At 43.0% G+C, this 19,288-nt stretch overlaps 1 protein-coding gene across 1 annotated transcript in view; it reads right to left on the reverse strand.

Annotated features, from left to right (window-relative positions):
- Nucleotides 1-4,501: 4,501 nt before the first annotated feature.
- KCNK9 (potassium two pore domain channel subfamily K member 9) overlaps nucleotides 4,502-19,288 on the reverse strand; it is a 201,870-nt gene continuing 187,083 nt past the window's right edge. The window contains exon 2 of the mRNA XM_068238080.1: nucleotides 4,502-6,703. Within this exon, the coding sequence (XP_068094181.1) occupies nucleotides 5,862-6,703 (842 nt within the window). The 3' untranslated portion in view covers nucleotides 4,502-5,861. The remainder of the gene's footprint in view (nucleotides 6,704-19,288) is intronic.

Below are 19,288 nucleotides of genomic sequence, written 5' to 3' on the forward strand. Positions count from 1 at the left end.
TTTAAAATCTATACAGATATAAATATTTTATATAGGAGGCTGCCCCATGATCCTTTTGTTGTTTTTCATGATTCTAACTTGAAGCCACAGACAAGGACACCAGTGATCAAGTTAAGAATAAACCATTCTGAAAAGATAAGAGACAAGAACTATTTATTGCAACCCATCAGTAGTTTTCTTATGAGGTACAAAGCTCTGCATTTGAGTGCATGTTTTCCTATGGGTTGTAGACATTACATACAGGCAGCGGACATGTCTGCAATAAGACATTTAGATCCAGCTTGTCAAAACGGACGGCATCAGTGGCGTCACTAGGGGGTGCGGTAGGTGCGTATCGCCCCAGGTGTTACCAGAAGAGGGGGGGATATCAAACTCCAGGCTAAGGGACAGTGGAATAGAGCTATGTAAATATAGACCAGGCTATTGCCAAACTCCTCTCTCCACCTACAGTATAGCAAATGGGTCCAGTATAACCCCTTCCCAACCACATTCTCAACAAATGTAACAAGTAACGATACTACAAAAAAATATATTATTGGTTTTGTTTAGCCTGGTGAGGTTGGAGGTTCATGGGGTAAAAAAGGGGTGATGCAATCGTTCTGGGTAGAGGAAAGAAGCGCTCTATGGTGCATTAACCTCCTTAGCGGTAACCCCAAGTCAGACTCGGGACAGAAATCCACAGCCCAGAGCCTGCAAGAAGGGGCGTAACAATAGGGGATGCAGTCCCTGCACCCGTGGGGGAGCCATTTTGGGGGGGCAGGAGGGGTCGTAGCATGAGGAGAGAGCATGGCTGCACATTGGCAGGGAGGGGAGGACTGTCTCCCCGCCGATGTACTGCCATGCTCTCTCCTCATGCTGCGACCTCTCCTGCTCCCCAAAACGGCCCTGAGCGGGCTGTGGGGCTGTGATTTTTTTTTGCAGGTGGGCCCGGTGATTTTTAGTTAAGCCACTGCTTGCGAGTTATAAGCAGGAGCTGCTGCAGATCTCTCTGTGGTATGTTTTTTTTTTCTTCTTGTTTTTAGAGTCTAAAAGCTTGTGAAAAATCGCACGGTTTTTAGACCCTTAAACCGGAAATAATCATAACACCAGGGAGGTTAACCAGGTTTTATTGAAACATAAAAGAGTAATGCACTTACAGGAAGGTAGAAGGTAAACACATGTAGAATCTCTAGGAGTAGGCTCCCCTTCTCTCTGCACTGTGGCAAGCAGAGAGTGCGTGTGGGTGGTAGCATTTCCGGGTTCCTGCGGGGTGGGCGGGTCCTAGCTCCAGCATGCCATTAACGTCCTTACGCATTTTGGCATAGCTCACAAATTAATCGAAAGACTCATGCTGCTATCCTCAGTGCAGAGAGAAGGGGATTCACCCCAGATGTTTGGAGAGCCTACTCTTAGAGACTCTACATGCGTTTACCTTTTACCTTTATGCAAGTGCATTACTTTTTCATCTTTTAAAAAAACCCAGTTAAAGTGGATCCGAGATAAACTTTTACTCATTGCATAATTGTGTTCCTTTCCTATTGTTTATAGGGCATTCCTCAAGCCAAATACTTTTTTTGTTTTGTTTTAATACTCTAATTTCCCATAAACTAAACAAGCCTCGCCCACAGCTCCTTTTGTGCCTTGGCACTGTAGCAAGGGCTCATGGGAGCTCAGTCTGGGCAGGAAGAGGGGGAGGTGTTACTAGCCAGAGATTTCAGAGGCAGAGGGGAGGAGGGAGGAAGAGAGGGGACTGAATTGACACACAGGCAAGCTGATAGCATTTCCAGCCCTCATCCTGTGACAATGTGACAAACAGAACATGGCTGCCCTCATTGTATCACAGGAAGAAATTATCATAAACTGTTGAAGCTGTTTGCAGCTAGATTTGCTGTGTGAACTATCTAAACTTTAGATAAGATAGATAGACAAGTTACTTGTTATAGTTAGTTTTTCATCTCGGATCCGCTTTAATGCACCATAGAGTGCATCTTTCCTCTACCCAGAACAACTGCACCACCCACACCAGGAAGCTGCTCAGGGAACATTAAAAGGAGGGTCCGTTGCAGACCTGCACTGAGCACCAGTCAGAATTGTGTGGCTTTACTTAAAGGACACCCGAGGTGAAAATAAACTAATGAAATAAACTATTGTATCGATCTTCCTTCTCCTAAAAATGACTTTTTAAGATATTCCACAGTTTTATTTTATGTTTAAATTCACTTTTTAAGTTTTAACTGTTTTCTTGTTTTTGCTCAATGACACATTCATTGAAGTATGCCAGAGCTAAAAATCTATGAACGATTGACCCTTTTTATCTCTTTCCTGCTCTCAGAAGCCATTTTCTGCTAGGAAAGTGTTTTATAGTTGGAATTTCTTATCAGTGAGGGTCACACTGCAGTTACTTCCTGTCTGAGTCAGGACTGAGTCGGCCACTTACATACCTGATGTTAACTCTTTCAGGCAGAGAAAGAAAAAAAGGAACACAGCATAGGTATTTTTGTGCTGGGCACTGTACATACACATGTCTATCTCATCATGTCACATGTCACCTTGGGTATCCTTTAAAGTGGATCCGAGATGAAAAACTAACTATAACAAGTAACTTGTCTATATATCTTATATAAAGTTTAGATTAGTTTACACAGCAAATCTAGCTGCAAACAGCTTCAACAGTTTATGGTTATTTACATGGCTGTGGAGTCGGTACAAAAATCCACCGACTCCGACTCCTCAGTTTAGGATTCCTCTGACTCCTCTAATTTGCATATTACAATCTTGTTGATTGAAAGTATGTAACATGAAATTTGTCTCTTAACTGCCAACGCTTAGGAATTTTAAAAGACAACTGAAGTGAGAAGGACATGGAGACTGCTATATTTATTCCCTTTAGTCATAGACTAAAACTAGTCCTTGGTAAGAGTACTTGTAAAAGGTACAGACCGGAACAAAGAACATCTATCAGGCCCTAGGCAATGTAAGTGTGGGTACATGTAAGAGTTATGTGCAGGTACTCTGCAGGGGAATAAGGAGATTCTTCCTCTATTACACATTCTTCATGCACAATCTGAACCAGGTTTATGGGTGATAGACAACACCTCTGTGTTTAATGTGCACAGCATTCTCAGTGGATTCCCTGCAGCTCTGTGGGGAGTGCATATGTAGAGTATAGTACTACTGTGTAACAAAGTAAACCTGAGACAGATGAAATGAAAGTTTTATACATAACTGGGGCTTCCTCCAGCCCCCTTCAGGCTAATCAGTCCCTCGCTGTCCTCCTCCGCCACCTGGATCCTCTGCTATGAGTCCAGGTACTTGAGCCAGTCTACACACACTCTGTCGCCGGAAGCGTACTACACCTGCGCAGCACTATTGCGCAGGTGCAGAATGCTCCTGGCTGTAGGAGCGGCACATGGCCAGACTGTGCTGACCGGCTGAATTACCAGGACTCCTAGCAGAAGATGCAGGTGGTGGAGGAGGACAGCGAGGGACTGATTAGCCTGAAGGGGGCTGGAGGAAGCCCCAGATATGTATAAAACTTTTCTTTTCATCCATCTCAGGTACCATTTAATTTGTAGTCACCAAACCAAATTTTAACAACATATCAAATGATTTGATTTCATGAGCAAAGAGAGTGCATACATTTGCATAAATCAGCATCAACGCAGAATTATTTCCATCTCATTGACCATCTCTATTAGTGACACAGCTACACATCAGGCTTTATTCTTACAGCATAGATGTTATTTAGTATATATAAGAGATTCCTGTGTACACATCATATATACAGTCACAATCAGATATGTATATCTGACTTTAAAAATACGGGGACTGCTTTATTGAAGCAGCACAAGTAACTAATTTTGATTGGTTTATTTCATTTTTGTGGACTAAGCACAGCTATTACTGTATGTATAAGTTATTTATGATGACTATTATCTGAGAAATAGAACATTTTCTCATATTTTCTATTTTAATTACAGTTTAAATTCATAAGGAGTCGGAGTATTTTTTTCCCGACTCCGACTCCAGGCACCCAAAATTACTCCGACTCCACGACTCCAATTCCACAACCATGGTTATTTATTCCTGTGATACAATGAGGGCAGCCATGTCACTTTACACACAGGCAAGCTGATAGCATCTCCAGCCCTCAGCCTGTGAAATTTCACTCCACCCTCCACCCTGAAATCTCTGGCTAGTAACCTCCTCCTCCTCCTGCCCAGACTGAGCTCCCATAAGCCCTTGCTACCTGAGACTGAGTGCCTTGGCACTCTGGAGAAGCTGTGGGCGAGGCTTGTTTAGTTTATAGGGAATTAGAGTATTAAAACAAAACAAAAAAAGTATTTGGCTTAAGGAAAGCCCTATAAACTGTATGAAAGGAACACAATTATGCAATGAGTAAAAGTTTATCTCAGATCCAATTTAAGAGAGGGGTGACACTATGAGTTTCCGCACCGGTGGCACCAACCCTAGTGACGCCTCTGAACGGCATCTATTATAGACACACGCAGATCATCCTCAGTGGAATCTGCTTCTTGCAAGCCCAGTAAACACTGCAGTTCCATGTCACTGTCACTCTAATATCCAGCAATGTGGCTTATAATATAGAAGAGAACCCGTCACCTACTTTGCCAATGTGGCATCTAAACAAAAATGCAACCTTTGCCAGTTTTCGAGAAGGCCGACATGGAGCGTACTGTCCCTCGAACTCCTTCTGGCCCCAACAAAGGTTTATTAACGCTATTTACAAATGAAAAATCAATAGGAGACAATCTTTTTTTTTCTTATACATACAACAAGGAATGCCCTGTTTTTAATTTTATTGAATTAAAAAAAGTACATCCACCCAAATATAGCCAACTTGAATCAAGCATCCCCCTAAAAATAGAATTCTATCCATGCAGGTACTTGCTGCACCAAAAAATATTATTATTATTGTATATATATATGTGTGTGTATTTTTTTAAATAAAATTTATGAAGGAAAAAAATACAAATTTAAACCAAAATCAGTGCCTCAGTTCCATCGATAAATCATCCGAGCAAAAAAAAAAAACAAAAAAAAACAAAACATGTTTCTTGGAACTGAATGGCCAATAGAAATTATTTTTAAAATGAAAAAAAAAAAAAAATCATATAATTATATGCAATTTTGTCTTTTATAATGCATACCAGTTTCACAAAGTGCATGCTTTTTTTATTTTGAACTGGCAAGCAAGAAGAACCAATTGTCTCCATTTTATTTTAAACTATATTTATTCTTAAACAATCTAGCTAGCATTAAATAAAAAATTATCAGGCGATAACCCGGCATACAGGTTTGTCTAATGCACATGCTTCCAGTCTGGCAATAAAAAATAGGTATAACAAAAAATATTTCTTTTTTTTTTTTCTGGGAGTAATCTCTAGATTAAGCAATATTTTTTTCAAGTAAATAGTACCTGATATGTTTTTCTTTTCCTTTAGAATGCATTACCGTTGGGATTGCACAGACATTAAGTGTATACCCGTCACCTGCTTGTTTATTTTATTTTTTTTACATTTTCATATTTTGTAAAACAAAAAAAGTTTGCTAGGTCAGAAATATGAGTGGCACACAAATGCCTCCCCCGTTCATGTGCAACTTTGGAATAGTAACATATATTCATTTATTATTAAATCCTCTGAAGTCCACTTAGGGGGGTTAGCGTAAGGCATAATTTGCTGGAGTAGACGTTTCCCATGCTTCATGCTCATTTTTGAGTCTCGGAAAAAGGCAGGCAAGTTATTTCGCTTTGTTCTCTTTTGACCCTCTCTGTCTCAGTAGCAGAAAAAGTAAGAATTAAATGGCAGAGAGAGAGAGAGAGAGAGATGGTGACCAGTGGCAAAATAAGGAAGGTGACCTCAAATTGACTTTCGCCGTTTCATTAGCCTGTGGCTTTCTGTAAAGCTGTGCAAACCAGGGGAAATAGAACTAACGGGAGATGGAAAGAGACTGTTTTTTAATGTGCTTGGTGAGATTTCTTCTATTTTATACGATATAGAATGAAAGTACTGAGGGTTCAGCTTGGAGCTGAAAGAGTTTTGGTGAGATACCACCCGACTGGTGTACTCATGGGACCTGTAGCACATGCAAGAGCAAACTGACTGAAGGTCTGTCACTTCGGCCTTATACCGCGGCCGACCATGTTGTGAGTCTTCTTGGATGTGGATGATCATGCTGTTGCGGTTTCCTGCAAGAGACGCTCGTTCCTCGGCATCCCTTCTCTCGTCTTCACTGTTCATGGTCAAAAACCTGAGAACAACTAAGTTTAGAAATGCCCCGATGACTGTCAACCCCACCAGAATGTACATAAAGCTAAAAGCCACATAGAGAGGCTTTTTTTGGAGGGCCCTGTTCTTCTGCAAGGCCACGTAGTCCCCAAAACCTATTGTTGTTAAAGTTATAAAGCAATAGTAGTAGGCCTGGAAGAAGCTCCAATCCTCGTAATGTGAGAAGGCAGCAGCTCCAATGCAAAGGGTACCCATGCATGAGAAGAACCCAACGGTCACCATGTTCTCCATTGACACGTCTGTACTCCTCATTCCACAACACTTCTTGATCCTTTTCAAAAGGTACTTTACGAAGGTGTTCATTCGCTCACCAAGACTCTGGAACATTACCAGGGTGAGAGGGATTCCAAGGACTGCGTAGAACATGCAAAAGGCCTTTCCCGCGTCAGTGCCGGGGGCGGCATGCCCATAACCTGAAAGCAACAGAGAAACAAGACGTTAGTTTCATAATTAAGGTCAACAAATACGTATTACAAACCTTTAATATCTTTCATAATTTCAAAAGGCCAACTCCAACAATTCTGGACAGTCTGAAAGGGATTTAGAATATTTCAGGTAGAGGGGAACGGGTTGCAACAGTCTGCCCCATTACAAACATTTTCTAGGGCCTGACACACCAAAGAGCGTTTTGCAGGTCATTTTCATTTTTTTTTTTTTATTTAAAATGCTTCCATTGACTTACAACTTTGCTTTAAAAGATTGCTTACAGCTTACAAACTATTATGCCAGATTTTTTTTTAAGCAGAAATTCACTGAATGGGTTAAACATGACATTTTAGTGTTGGATTTAACTAGGAATCCGAATCCGTTCTTATCTTTAGTTACAAATGTATCTTTATTTGGAATACAAATAGACCTTTGAAAAGCCTGCCGGGGAAGCCCTCTTTGTTCTCTCTGAGCAGTGTTTGTTTGTTACATTGTAGATAGATACATTTGTAACTAAACAAGCAAGCACGGAGGAGGATTTCTAGCTAAATGCAGCACTAAAATGTCATGTTTAATCCATTCAGTGAATTTCTGCTAAAAAAAAAAATCTGGCATAATAGTTTATAAGCTGTAAGCAATCTTTTAAAGCAAAGTTGAAATGCTGGGTGCTAGACCACTTTAAAGGACACCTGAGGCGAAAATGAACTAATGAAATAAACTATTGTATCTATCTTCCTTCTCCTAAAAATGACTTTTTAAGATATTCCACAGTTTTATTTTATGTTTAAATCTACTTTTTAAGTTTTAACTGTTTTATTGTTTTTGCTCAATAGACACATTCATTGAAGTATGCCAGAGCTCAAATCTATGAACTATTGACCCTTTTTATCTCTGTCCTGCTCTCAGAAGCCATTTTCTGCTAGGAAAGTGTTTTATAGTTGGAATTTGTTAGCAGTGAGGGTCACACTGTAGTCACTTCCTTTCTGAGTCAGGACAGTCAGCCACTTACATACCTGATGTTTAACTCTTTCAGGCAGAGAAAGACGAAAAGGAACGCAGCATAGTTATTTGTGTGCTAGGCACTGTACATACACATGTCTATCGCACCATGTCACATGTCACCTTGGGTATCCTTTAAAATCACGGTAAAGTCATGGCAAAATTGCCATGGTCGTGATTTTTCAAAAAATCATGATTGTGGCTATTTTGCCACAATTTTACCATGATTTTAATGTAAGTCAATGGAGGTGTTTTTTAAAATGCTCTATGGTGTGTCAGGGCCCTCTGTAACTTCTGTTTCTGAGACCTCCTCTGCATTGCCATGATTTTTATATGAACCTCGGTGCCCCTGGGGACAGGAAAGAATGTACAACAATAAAACCTCTTTCCAATTCTACAGTTTATGTTTTTCTCATGGAGAGACTCTCCTACTTCCTGCTAGAAAAGGAAGTGATAACATTTCTTCTAGATTAAGAAAAACCAAACCAGAAAGGAAGTTGTAAGACTTATTTACACTACAAAAATAAAATATTTTCTAGACCTTGGGCCTTATTATTCAATGACATTTTTCTCCTGAAGCTTATTTTTCATTTTATCTTTAAAATAACTTTTCAGTATTTTGCAAATGAAAAAGAATCAAAAGGTAGGTGAAAAAGTGCTATCAAAATTATTTTTAGTATTTTCTTGCTTGCTGGTGGTTAAGGACCGGGGCTGTTGTTAGATCTGCTCTGCGTGGGCTCTCCAGCCCGCAGCGCAGATCGTATGCACGGCAGGGCGATCAGACTTTCCCCCTTTTTCCCCACTAGGGGGATGACCTGCTGGGGGGGTCTGATCGCCGCCGCTCCGTGTGGCCGAGCAGGGGGCCTCTTCAAAGCCCCCCTCCGCAGCGTTTTCTGCGTTCCCTTCCTCTCCCTCCCTACCTCTTCCTCATTGGGCTGTGCAGGATGGATATCCGTCCTGCGCCATGTAGGATAGACTTCAGCCTTTCAAATGACGGCGATCCCCGCCCAATCAGAGGCCGGGGATTGCCAATCGCAGCAGCGCCATATTGATGTAAACAGCGGGGATTTCTTCCCCGCGTGTTTACATTACGAGTGCAAGTGCACACTGTTTACGGAGACACCCTCTGTAAACAGTTTTTATGCAAAACCACAAACGACCAGCCGCCGCCTATCAGCGTTAGCTGGTCGTTAAGTGCTTGGTATTTTATTGTCCAAGTGTGAATATATCACCTAGGACACAGGTGTGGAACTGCAGGCCTGGAGGGCCAGATCCATGCCAGTGTTTAGGATGGACTGAGAAAGAGAGGGATGTGTTCTACCAAATGGAACACACCTTTCCTGATTCAGACCCATCAATTAATTTGAGCTGTGTCACAGCCCTCGAAGGCCCTCGAAGGACCGGTTTGACCTAGGAGAAAACTCAGAATAAAAAAGTGTATTTGCATATGAGCCTCCCTAATACTAATTGTGAAGAATTATTATTAGGGAGGGAGTTTAGCTCAATATCTCCTAACTAAGGATGGTCAGTGAAATGCAGATAGTTTTGAGTTGATGCAACATTATGCACATTTGTGTTTCAAAAATTTTATTGAATTTTACAATTTTACAGGTAAAACAGGGCTATACACAAAGCCTAATGAGGTTTACAAACAGTTATGCACATTTGTATGCAAATTTATGTAGCTTGAACATGAACCAATCACATGCTCAAGCTGCATACATTTGTATTCAACATTTGCATAATCCTGCATCAATTTAAGGTTATTTGCATCTCATTGATGATCCATACTCCTGGTCTTCTGCACTAAAGATACTTCCCTTAAAGAGGAACTGTCAGCCATACTATCTCAGAAAAAAAACACATATATAAGTAGATGAATTGCTCTACTTACATAACATACAGTATGTATTGCACTGTCCACATTTTGATGTTAGTGATTTTTCGATAGTAAAAACAGACAAAATCCTTCTTCGGATTTTCCATTTTAACTCTGTCTATCTTGAAGCCAATCCTGACATCATTTCCTCCCTTACTTTGTCTGTGTATGCTATGCCTGCCCTCCTTCCAGTCTTCAGACACTTCCACCCAGCTCTGGAATAGAAAGTGCATTGTCATTGTGTGACTGTAGCTTTTCAGCTTGTGAAATATTAGCCAATCAGAGAGGAACAGAGGTGTGGGAGGGGAAAACTGAGGGGCGGGGGGTGTTTCAACCAGTCTGAGAGGAAAGTTAAGAGGAAAAAATAAAAACCCATCATGCCCTGCAACTTCCTTTGTGTGGCAGATGTACCAAATAAGAGCCAGGAAAGCTGGGGGATGATCTTTTATGGAGAAGAAAAGTAAGAGTGATTTTTAACTTTTGGGTTGCCTGGTTAGCATGCTTATTACTTGTTTACCAGATACAAAATAAAAGAAAGAATTGATTTTATGTCTGAAGCTGGCCACTAATGGTCCAATTTGTAGCAAAAAATCGTTTGAGCGATCAGAAATTCTGATCGGATTAGTTGTAAATAATCTCCATTGGTGGACACAATCGATTATGAACGAGTGAAAAAAATGTCGCCCGAATGAATTTTCGTCGAACGAAAATTTGGATTTTCTTGGTGGTCGTGATAGATAGGAAGCAAAGATTGGTTAGTTGATGGTGTAGTGAACGATTTTTCGTCCGATCAGAATGTCTAATCGCTCGAACGATTTTTCACTAGAAATTGGACCGTTAGTGGCCAGCTTGACAGTTACGCTTTAAACATTGCCCCATCCAGCCTCATAGTTATACTGTAGGTAAGCTCTGATAATGTAGTTCACCAGAATACGCCCTATAAATTGGGTTGCTTCAGCTGCACACTCATCTTGCAGTTGCAGTTGCAGTTGGCTGGAAAGTGTAATGGTTAAGGGCTCTGCCTCTGACACAGGAGACCTGGGTTCGAATCTCGGCTCTGCCTGTTCAGTAAGCCAGCACTAATTCAGTAGGAGACCTCAGGCAACTCTCCCTAACACTGCTACTGCCGATAGAGCGCGCCCTAGTGGCTGCTGCTCTGCTCTGGCGCTTTGAGTCCGCCAGGAGAAAAGCGTGATATAAATGTTATTTGTCTTGTCTTGTCGTCTATCCCAGTCTACAGATTAGAATTTGCAGCGTTTTTCTTTATAGGTTTGAGTTAAGCAAAACATTTATTCTAATTTATTTGCCAAACTCCATTACTGAAGCTGTAGAAACCTCAACCATGAATCATAAACCTGCTAATTCATGCTATTCTTGCTCGATGTGGGTTTTATATTTCCATCTAAATTATTATCTGCAGAGTATAATGATAGCTAATGGATAAAACCCACCATGCAGTAATAATACAATAACAGCACAAAATTTACTGCCGCGAATTGAGTTTTACGAGCAGATGTCTGGATGGGTTATCAATGAATTCTCTGATTTTAATTCAGCATTTAAAGTGTACCAGAGACATTGAAAGCTTTGATACTTACCGGGGGCTTCCTCCAGCCACATAAGCAGGTCTGAGTCCCTCGCCGTCCTCCCTTGGTCTGCCGTTCACCCGGTAACCGGCTCGGTTGCGTCAGTCAGGGTCTATTGCGCATGCGGGGAGGTCCTGTGCATGCGCAGAAGACCCAGACTGAGCCTGTTACCGGGACTCACCGCGGCTGAACAGCAGACCGCAGGAGGACGGCGTGGGACTCAGATGTGCATATGGGGCTGCAGGAAGCCCCCAGTAAGTATCAAATTTTAAGCTTTCAAATTCTCTGGTTTACTTTAAGTTAGGACTGTATTAAAATTAGTTACCCGATGTAGACTGCTGTTTCAAATTTAAAGAGGCCCTGTAGTGATATAGTAGAAAGCAGTAAAGTATTCAGGATGCCTATTTTTACGGTAATTTTCCGGGTTTCAGCCAGGAGCTGTGTAAAACCCTTAACCTTTTATCACGAGGTAAGAATGTTCCTCTTACTTACCTCCACTCACTACACATTGTATCACCATTGGGGTGCCTCCTCCCACCTTGCATTTTCTCCTCCCTCGTCCCACCTCTATGACTACATCTAGTCCTTTGTTTTTTATAGAGCATGGACCATGTTGACCTAACCATCATAACCGTGTGGAGAAGGTCCTTATCCACATGCACGAAATTGTGGTTGCCTATAGCAACCCACGTCTCTCAGGAGATGTTATTTCTTTACATTTCATATTTCCCAAAAATACTACACAACTGGAGCTCCTGGTGCTCTTTTTGGGTTTTCAAACCTTAAATTCATCTACCGGACCTCCCAGAAGTGCATGTGGAGGCGGACAATCGTTTTTGTTTTGTTTTCTCAGTAAATCATCCATTCTGTAAAGCTTCCAGACACCACCATATTATTCGAAGGAAGAAGAGGCTGCTAGGTCAGACACTCCCTCTTCTTTATGCCGCCAGCCACCGTAACTTCGCAAATCTCACGCTTGCTCATAGAGAAGACGACGTTCCCATTGCCGTACATTTGCTGCAAGAGTTGTTTGCCAAGCCGAGGCCTATGAATACCGAATACGAAATATCTTAAAGAGTAAAAATATTATTAGTAGTAATTAATCTCATGCAGCACTGAACTCCAAGATATGCCCGAAGCTTGAAGTGGTTTGTAAATATTTAATTTCTCTAACCTTCATCCAGCCCTTGGACATGTTTATCTAGCTGCAGAGCTCTGTGGGATTGTAGTACATCATGCAGATCGCATAGCCGGATGTGTACTGCATCATCTCCTAGCCTCAGCCGGTCCTCGCTCAGTGCAAGCCAAGATAATATCCTCTCTACAGCCGGTGACATCACAGGCCGCAAAATGCACAGACAGCACTGCTTCCTGCTGTGCTACTGCTTGCACCAACAGACTCGCGCCCTATCCCTCCACCATCTTGTCCTAGCCTGACACATTGGTTCTGATTCAATTTGCTTTTTCTCCTACGGTTTCACCTAGGAGATAATTTTTCATCCTCTGTTTAAAGTGAACGTGAGGTGAGAGTTATATGGAGGCTGCCATATTTATTTCCTTCTAAAGAAAACCTGTAACGAAAAAAGTTCCCCTGGGGGGTACTCACCTCGGGTGGGGGAAGCCTCCGGATCCTATCGAGGCTTCCCCCGTCCTACGGTGGTCTCGCTGTGCCCCTCTGAACAGCGAGGATGTAAATATTTACCTTCCCAGCTCCAGCGCAGGTGCATCTGCTTTCCGCTCAGAGATAGGCGGAAATAGCCGATGGCTGTCGGTCTGCTCTACTGAGCAGGCACAAGTCTCCTGCGCCTGTGTAGTAGAGCGGACCCAACAGAGATTAGCTATTTCCACCTATCTCCGTGCTGAGAGCTGCAACAGCGCCCCCGCTGGAGCCAGGGAAGGTAAATATAGCAAGCCTTATCAGGCTTGTCGGGGGAGGATTCTGGGACACTTGGGGAGCCAGCGCTGGACTGCCTGCAGCTACAGGGGAGGGGGAAGCCTCATTGGGACCCTGAAGCTTCCCCCTCCCGAGGTGAGTACCCCCCAGGGCAACTTTTTTTTTGTTACAGGGTCTCTTTAAGCAATGCCAGTTGCCTGGCTGTCCTGCTGATCCTCTGCCTCTAATACTTTTAGCTATAGCCCCTGAACAAGCATGTAGCAGATCAGGTGTTTCTGACACTGTCATAACTGACAAGATTAGCTGCATGCTTGTTTTTAGCGTGATTCTGACCTTACTGCAGCCAACCAGACCAGCAGTGCTGCCAGGCAACTGGTATAGTTTAAAATATAGGGTGAGAAGCTGATGCTGTACATGCAAGGTTGCTTACTTTTAAATGGACAGATTTTTTATTTTTGATTTTCAGCATCAATAAATGTTGATATGTTTGTAGCAGACATTAATGGCACATCCATCTCAATTTATTCTCAGACTGAACATTCCTACTACCGATGCCCAACCTTATCTAACCCCTCCCCCCACACCTAACCTTTACCGTCACGGCAAACCCCCACCCTTCCTCACACCTTAACCCTTCCTCCCCCATGCCTAACCTTAAAGAGGGTCTGAAGACACTAAACTTGATATTACCTGTTATTTAGCTTAAGGAATGTGGCCAGTGCTTTATAACCCCCAAATCCCGGGGCAAAAATCCATGACTTCCAAAGTTGTGGATTTTGCTGCCCGGGGAGGCAGAGGTTAGGGCTGTAGCTCTGCCTCCAATAGCGTCAATCCTCCGCTGATTGCCGCCTCTCCCCGTCCCTCTCAGTGAAAGAACACTAATAGGGCGGGGAGAGGCGGCGATCAGTGGGGATTGACGTGAGTAGAGGCAGAGCTACAGCCCTAACCTCTGCCTCCACAAGGAAGCGCTCACCGGTTTTTGCCCTGGGGATTTGGGGTGTATCAAACCTTTGTTCTGCTGCAGGAATGCGGTGTTTTAGCACTGGCCATAATCCTTAAAGTGAACCTCCGGACTAAAAATCTACTCAGCAGAACTGAAAAGGTGGTGTTTCTTTAACAGTTTCACAGCATCAGAACTTTGTTTTTCTTACCAAAGCATCATTTTTAGCTGCATTTTTAGCTAAGCTCCACCCATCAAAGAAAAAAAAGCCTGGGCTTTTTTTCCCTGATGCTGTGCAAAGCATGATGGGATTTCCTATGTTGTTATTCACGTTGCCTAGCAACTGGAAGAGGTGCTCAGGACACAGGACAGTTGGAACTGTGTCTCATGCTCTCTTTCACCTCCTTTCAACCAAAAAGATGGCTGCCCTCATGAAATCAAACATTAGCCTGTTCTTTTAAAACGGGGTGGGTAAGAGATTATATTACCTCCTATCTATTTTAATTAACATAACTAATGTAACTTAATGACAGTATGTTTGTTTAGGCTGGAGATCCTCTTTAAGCTAAATACAAGGTATAAATTGGCTTCAGACTCTCTTTAACCGCCTCCGCCGTGGCCCCGACTCCTGTTAAAGTGGACCCAAATTAAAAATACAAGATTTCAGAAATAAAATATATTTTGTAAATTATAATGATAAATAGCAGCTTTTTTTCAGCTGCATGATGACAAATATAAAATATTTTACATTTATTGGAGGAACCCCTCCCTTCCTTTCATATTGCCGGGACAGAATCCGGCAGACTGGTGGAGGAGATAAAAAACAAAAACAAACCGCAGGCTGCTACTGATGATGTCACAGGGGAGGTGATCTCAGCTTGTGTGAGATTTCACATAGACGACGCCCCTGTGAGGGAGGGTAGCTGATGACAATCACACCCCTGATCTAAAACCTCCTACTACGCTCAGAAGTAATGGCTGCCACCTGTATAACCCTAGTTATGAAAAGAGAAGGGTGAAAAGCATGCACTGAAATGCTCATAGGCTTAAAGGAGTGTTTATTTATCTGTGTATGTGTCAGAGTGCTGCAACTAAATATTTTGAATTAAAAAAATGTTTGGTTTGGGTCCGCTTTAATTTCCACTTCTTGCTAACAATTACAATGGGCCCCTGTGGCGTTACCCAAACTTCTGCCGCTAGCAAGCACCCATATTTCCTCCTAGGTAGAGTATAAAAGTATTGTCTGAGTCCTCTCATCAGCAGAGCCGCTGCCCCTCTCTCCCCGCTGCTCTGGGCCGCCCGCCGCTCTGCAGCTCGCCAAGTTCTGCTGAAGCGCAGCCGATTCTCAGGCGTTGCCGCGGTTTAATGCGCCGGAGCTTGTATCTTCACATTCTCTGTCACGCTGCCACATCCCTTCTTCATATGTAAAAGGCCTGGCACTAGACGGTACTGTCTTCTGACAGCTAGTCTACAAATGCTAATTAAAACAGATGCTCACTGGTTAAAGAGCCGTTTATTTGCAAAATGGCAAGCGCTGCTCAGTTCAGTAATTCTCTGACACAAGTGATAGGAGGGCTAAAAATAGGCCTCAGCTGCCGCTAACAAAGAAAAAAACAACATTCTATTTAAAGGAGGGCTTGGTGGGCTTTCATTGGACGGCACAACGAATGGGGATAACGGGGGTCGATTCACAAGACTTATCTCCTATATTATCTCACCTCACTTATTTTTCATCTCGTAAGATAAGGTTTGTGGATCATCCCCAACATTTATACTTCCTAATTTCTCAAAAGATTGTTAAAAGATGTACGTAAAATGACAGCCTCTATCCTAATTATCCTCAGGGCCGGATTTAGGCCAAGGCCACCTAGGCCATGGCCTAGGGCACCACATGACCAAAGGCCCAAAGCAGCAGGCTGATCTTATGCAGCATTTGCAAACTTGCAAATGCTGCAGTGCAGGTAGATCAGGCGAGCGCCTGACTGCAGTACTCTGCTGCCAGCTGCCTGTACAGCAGACACCTTGCTCTCTATGCACATTTGCATTGTGGCCAGTGGCTATGGACTTGGGCAGCATTGCAGACATAGGGGAAGAGGAAGCTTCAGCACCGAAGACGAGCTGAGAAATGAGTGACCATGATGGCTGCTGCAGTGTGAAGGTGAGCTGGCTACTTATACTGAAAGGGGGGTGGGAAAAGGAGGGATTAAGGGAGTCATCTGGCTACCTATACTGGAGGGAAAGGGGGGAGGAGTCATCTGGCTTCCTATACTGGAGGGAAAGGGGGGAGGGGTCATCTGGCTTCCTATACTGGAGGGAAAGGGGGAGGGGTCATCTGGCTACCTATACTGGAGGGGGGGGGGTCATCAGGTTACCTATACTACAGGGAAGGGGTCGTCTGGCTACTTATACTGAAGGGAGGTGGCTGGTGACAGTGGCCTTTGGCAGTAAAGAGTACAAATCCGGCCCTGATTATCCTATCATTTAGATAGCACTTTTCTCCTATCGCGCTCAAGAGCTGCAGCCACTAAGGGCCCATTCAAGGGGCCACCCTGTAGTGTTAGGGAGTCTTGCCCAAGGACTTCTAACTGAATAGGTACTGACCCTAGCCAGGATTTTAACTCTGGTCTTCCATGTCAAAGGCAGCACACTATCCAGCCACTATTACTACTACTGATAATAATAATTAAATCAAGTTAAGAAAAAGAAAAAAAGAATGTGTGACCCATCTGGGGAATTTTTTAAAGAAGTTATTTCCCTCTTCTTAAAGAGGAGCTGTTAGGTTTAAGGTCTCAGAGAAAAAAACACATATATCAGTAGCTAAAGATTGGCTGTACTTACATTACATATGCATTTCACTGTCCACGTTTGGATTTCACTGAATTTTTATATAGTATTTGCAGAGAATGATGCTCCGACAGCTCGTGGCAGGTTCCATGTTTGTCTGTCTCCTATGAAGCCAAATGTGTCCTCATGTCCTGCCTGCTTCCTGATGATTCCACTCAGAAAGAATACAACACTACTGTGCAGTGAATATTAATTAGCCATGTGGCTAGGAACAATAGTGGACTCATGCAGTATACTCTGCCCGGAGATTTTTCAGTGCTGGCTGTTGTAACATGAGACTGTAACTTCTCACTAGCAGCCGAGGGGAGGACCCAAGCAGCCCCAGAATGCTTTGCAGTATGCTATGCGGCCTGTCGTCCTTGGGAATACAGAGCCTTGCTGTCAGCACACATCAAAAGTAAGAGAGATTTTTAACTTCAGTATTGCCTTTTTAGCTTCCTTCTAAACTGTTTAACACAGGAGAATAGAGGTTTAAATTAGCTTTTGCAGCCTGACAGTTACTCTTTAAAAAAAAGGTTGTAACGTCCATAACTAAAACATTAAAATCGGTTTCTATTTGTCCCCCATTTTTTTCTTACCTGGTCTGGGTGCCTTTGCCTAACGGCAGGAACTGTACAGTGCCAGCAGGATTGTTTTTTTCTTTTATCTACAGTAACAAGCTTATCTCAGCATGCAAATAAAAGAAAGCTTCCTATTTTGGATAAGATAAGGATCCTATGACCAGTAGGTAACTGAATCCCCCTCCCTTTTAAAAGTTTACACCATGTAAGCCTGTTGTCTAGGTGATGTTTGCTGTGGGAGGGACAGTAAGGCCGGATCCACACTATAAGCACTTTTCTGAGCGCTTGTGATTGATTAGCGCTTTCTGAGCAATTTTTAAAAATCATTTTCTTTCATTAAAATCTCGTCAGTACGCAGTTGCGCGATTGCTGTGATTTTTACAGCGATTTTAATGAAAGTGAATGGGAGAAATTTTTAAAAAGCGCTCAGAAAGCGCTAATCAATCTCAAAGCGCTCAGAAAAGCGCTTATAGTGTGAATACGGCCTAAGCTGTCGCAGTAGGATGGGACAAATAACACTGAGATGGGATGTGGAAAAAAAAGGAAAGGGACCGAAGTGATGCCACATAAAAAAGTAAAGAAAAAAACAAGCAGAAATATCCTTATTTTTCTACATATCACATTTCTCCCCCAAAAAATAATAGCAGCCAACCAGATAGGTAAGCTAAATAAGTAATTTCTTATTTGATATTTTTTTTTAAGTTAATCTGGAGTTTCATCCCACTTTAATTTTTTTTTTGTAATTCTTTGGGACTACTTCAGGAAAAAAACAGCTTTTGTCCAATAACATCTCTTGAATGTGAAGGACGCGGGGTATTTCCTTAAAGAAAACCTGTAGCGACAAAAAATACCCCTGGGGGGTACTCACCTCGGGTAGGGGAAGCCCCCAGATCCTATTGAGGCTTCCCCCGTCCTCCTGGGTCCCACGGCGGTCTCGCTGTGCACCTCCGAACAGCGGGGATGTAAATATTTACCTTCCCGGCTCCAGCGCAGGCGCAGTATCGGCTCTCCACTCAGAGATAGGCGGAAATAGCCGAATGCTGTCAATCTGCTCTACTGCGCAGGCGCAAGTCTCCTGTTCCTACGTAGTAGCATGGACCCGACAGAGATCGGCTATTTTCGCCTATCTCCGTGCTGAGAGCCGCGACAGCGCCATCTGCTGGAGCCAGGGAAGGTAAATGTAGCTTGTCAGGCTTGTCGATCCTGGATTACCGAGCGCTGGACTGCCTGCAGCTACAGCGGAGGGGAAAGCCTTATTTTGGCACTGAGGCTTTCCCCTACCGAGGTGAGTACCCTTTAGGGGAACTTTTTTTGTTACAGGTTCTCTTTAAATAAAGGCGTCCCTCTTTATCACTTAGGGCTTTTTTCCACTAGCAATCGCTAGCGTTCGCGCTAAACGCTAGCGATTCAGCCAAGTTCCAAATTTTCCTGCCGATTTCCTGCCGGTAGTGGAAATTACCTACTGCGATTCCTATGTTATTATACAAACCGTAGCGATTTAAAAATCACTAGCGATTTGTGATTTTGCGATTCAGCATCGCAATCACTGCTAGTGGAGAAGGGCCCTAAAAGACATTGTGGGGTTTGCCGATCCCCCGTCTTGCCGGCTGGTAGGGATTGGATCTCCTGCTCGTTTGGTATCTATTTTGAGCTCTTGTTGTTGAGTTGCGGAATCTTGAAGCTCATAAAGCATGCAGAGAGTATAGTCTGGCTGATTACAATACTGCAGACGAAGCACTCATGACACCCTCTACAGAAGATGGAGAGCTGAGCTGTATTGTACTCGCCATCAGTACCGGGAGCACGTCCCCCTCTGATGTGAGGAGTTCACAGCGGACTGAGGAACACGGATGACTCATGTTAACTCAGC

This window comes from Hyperolius riggenbachi, chromosome 5 (genome assembly GCF_040937935.1).
Source record: "Hyperolius riggenbachi isolate aHypRig1 chromosome 5, aHypRig1.pri, whole genome shotgun sequence".
Taxonomy (NCBI): Eukaryota; Metazoa; Chordata; class Amphibia; order Anura; family Hyperoliidae; genus Hyperolius; species Hyperolius riggenbachi.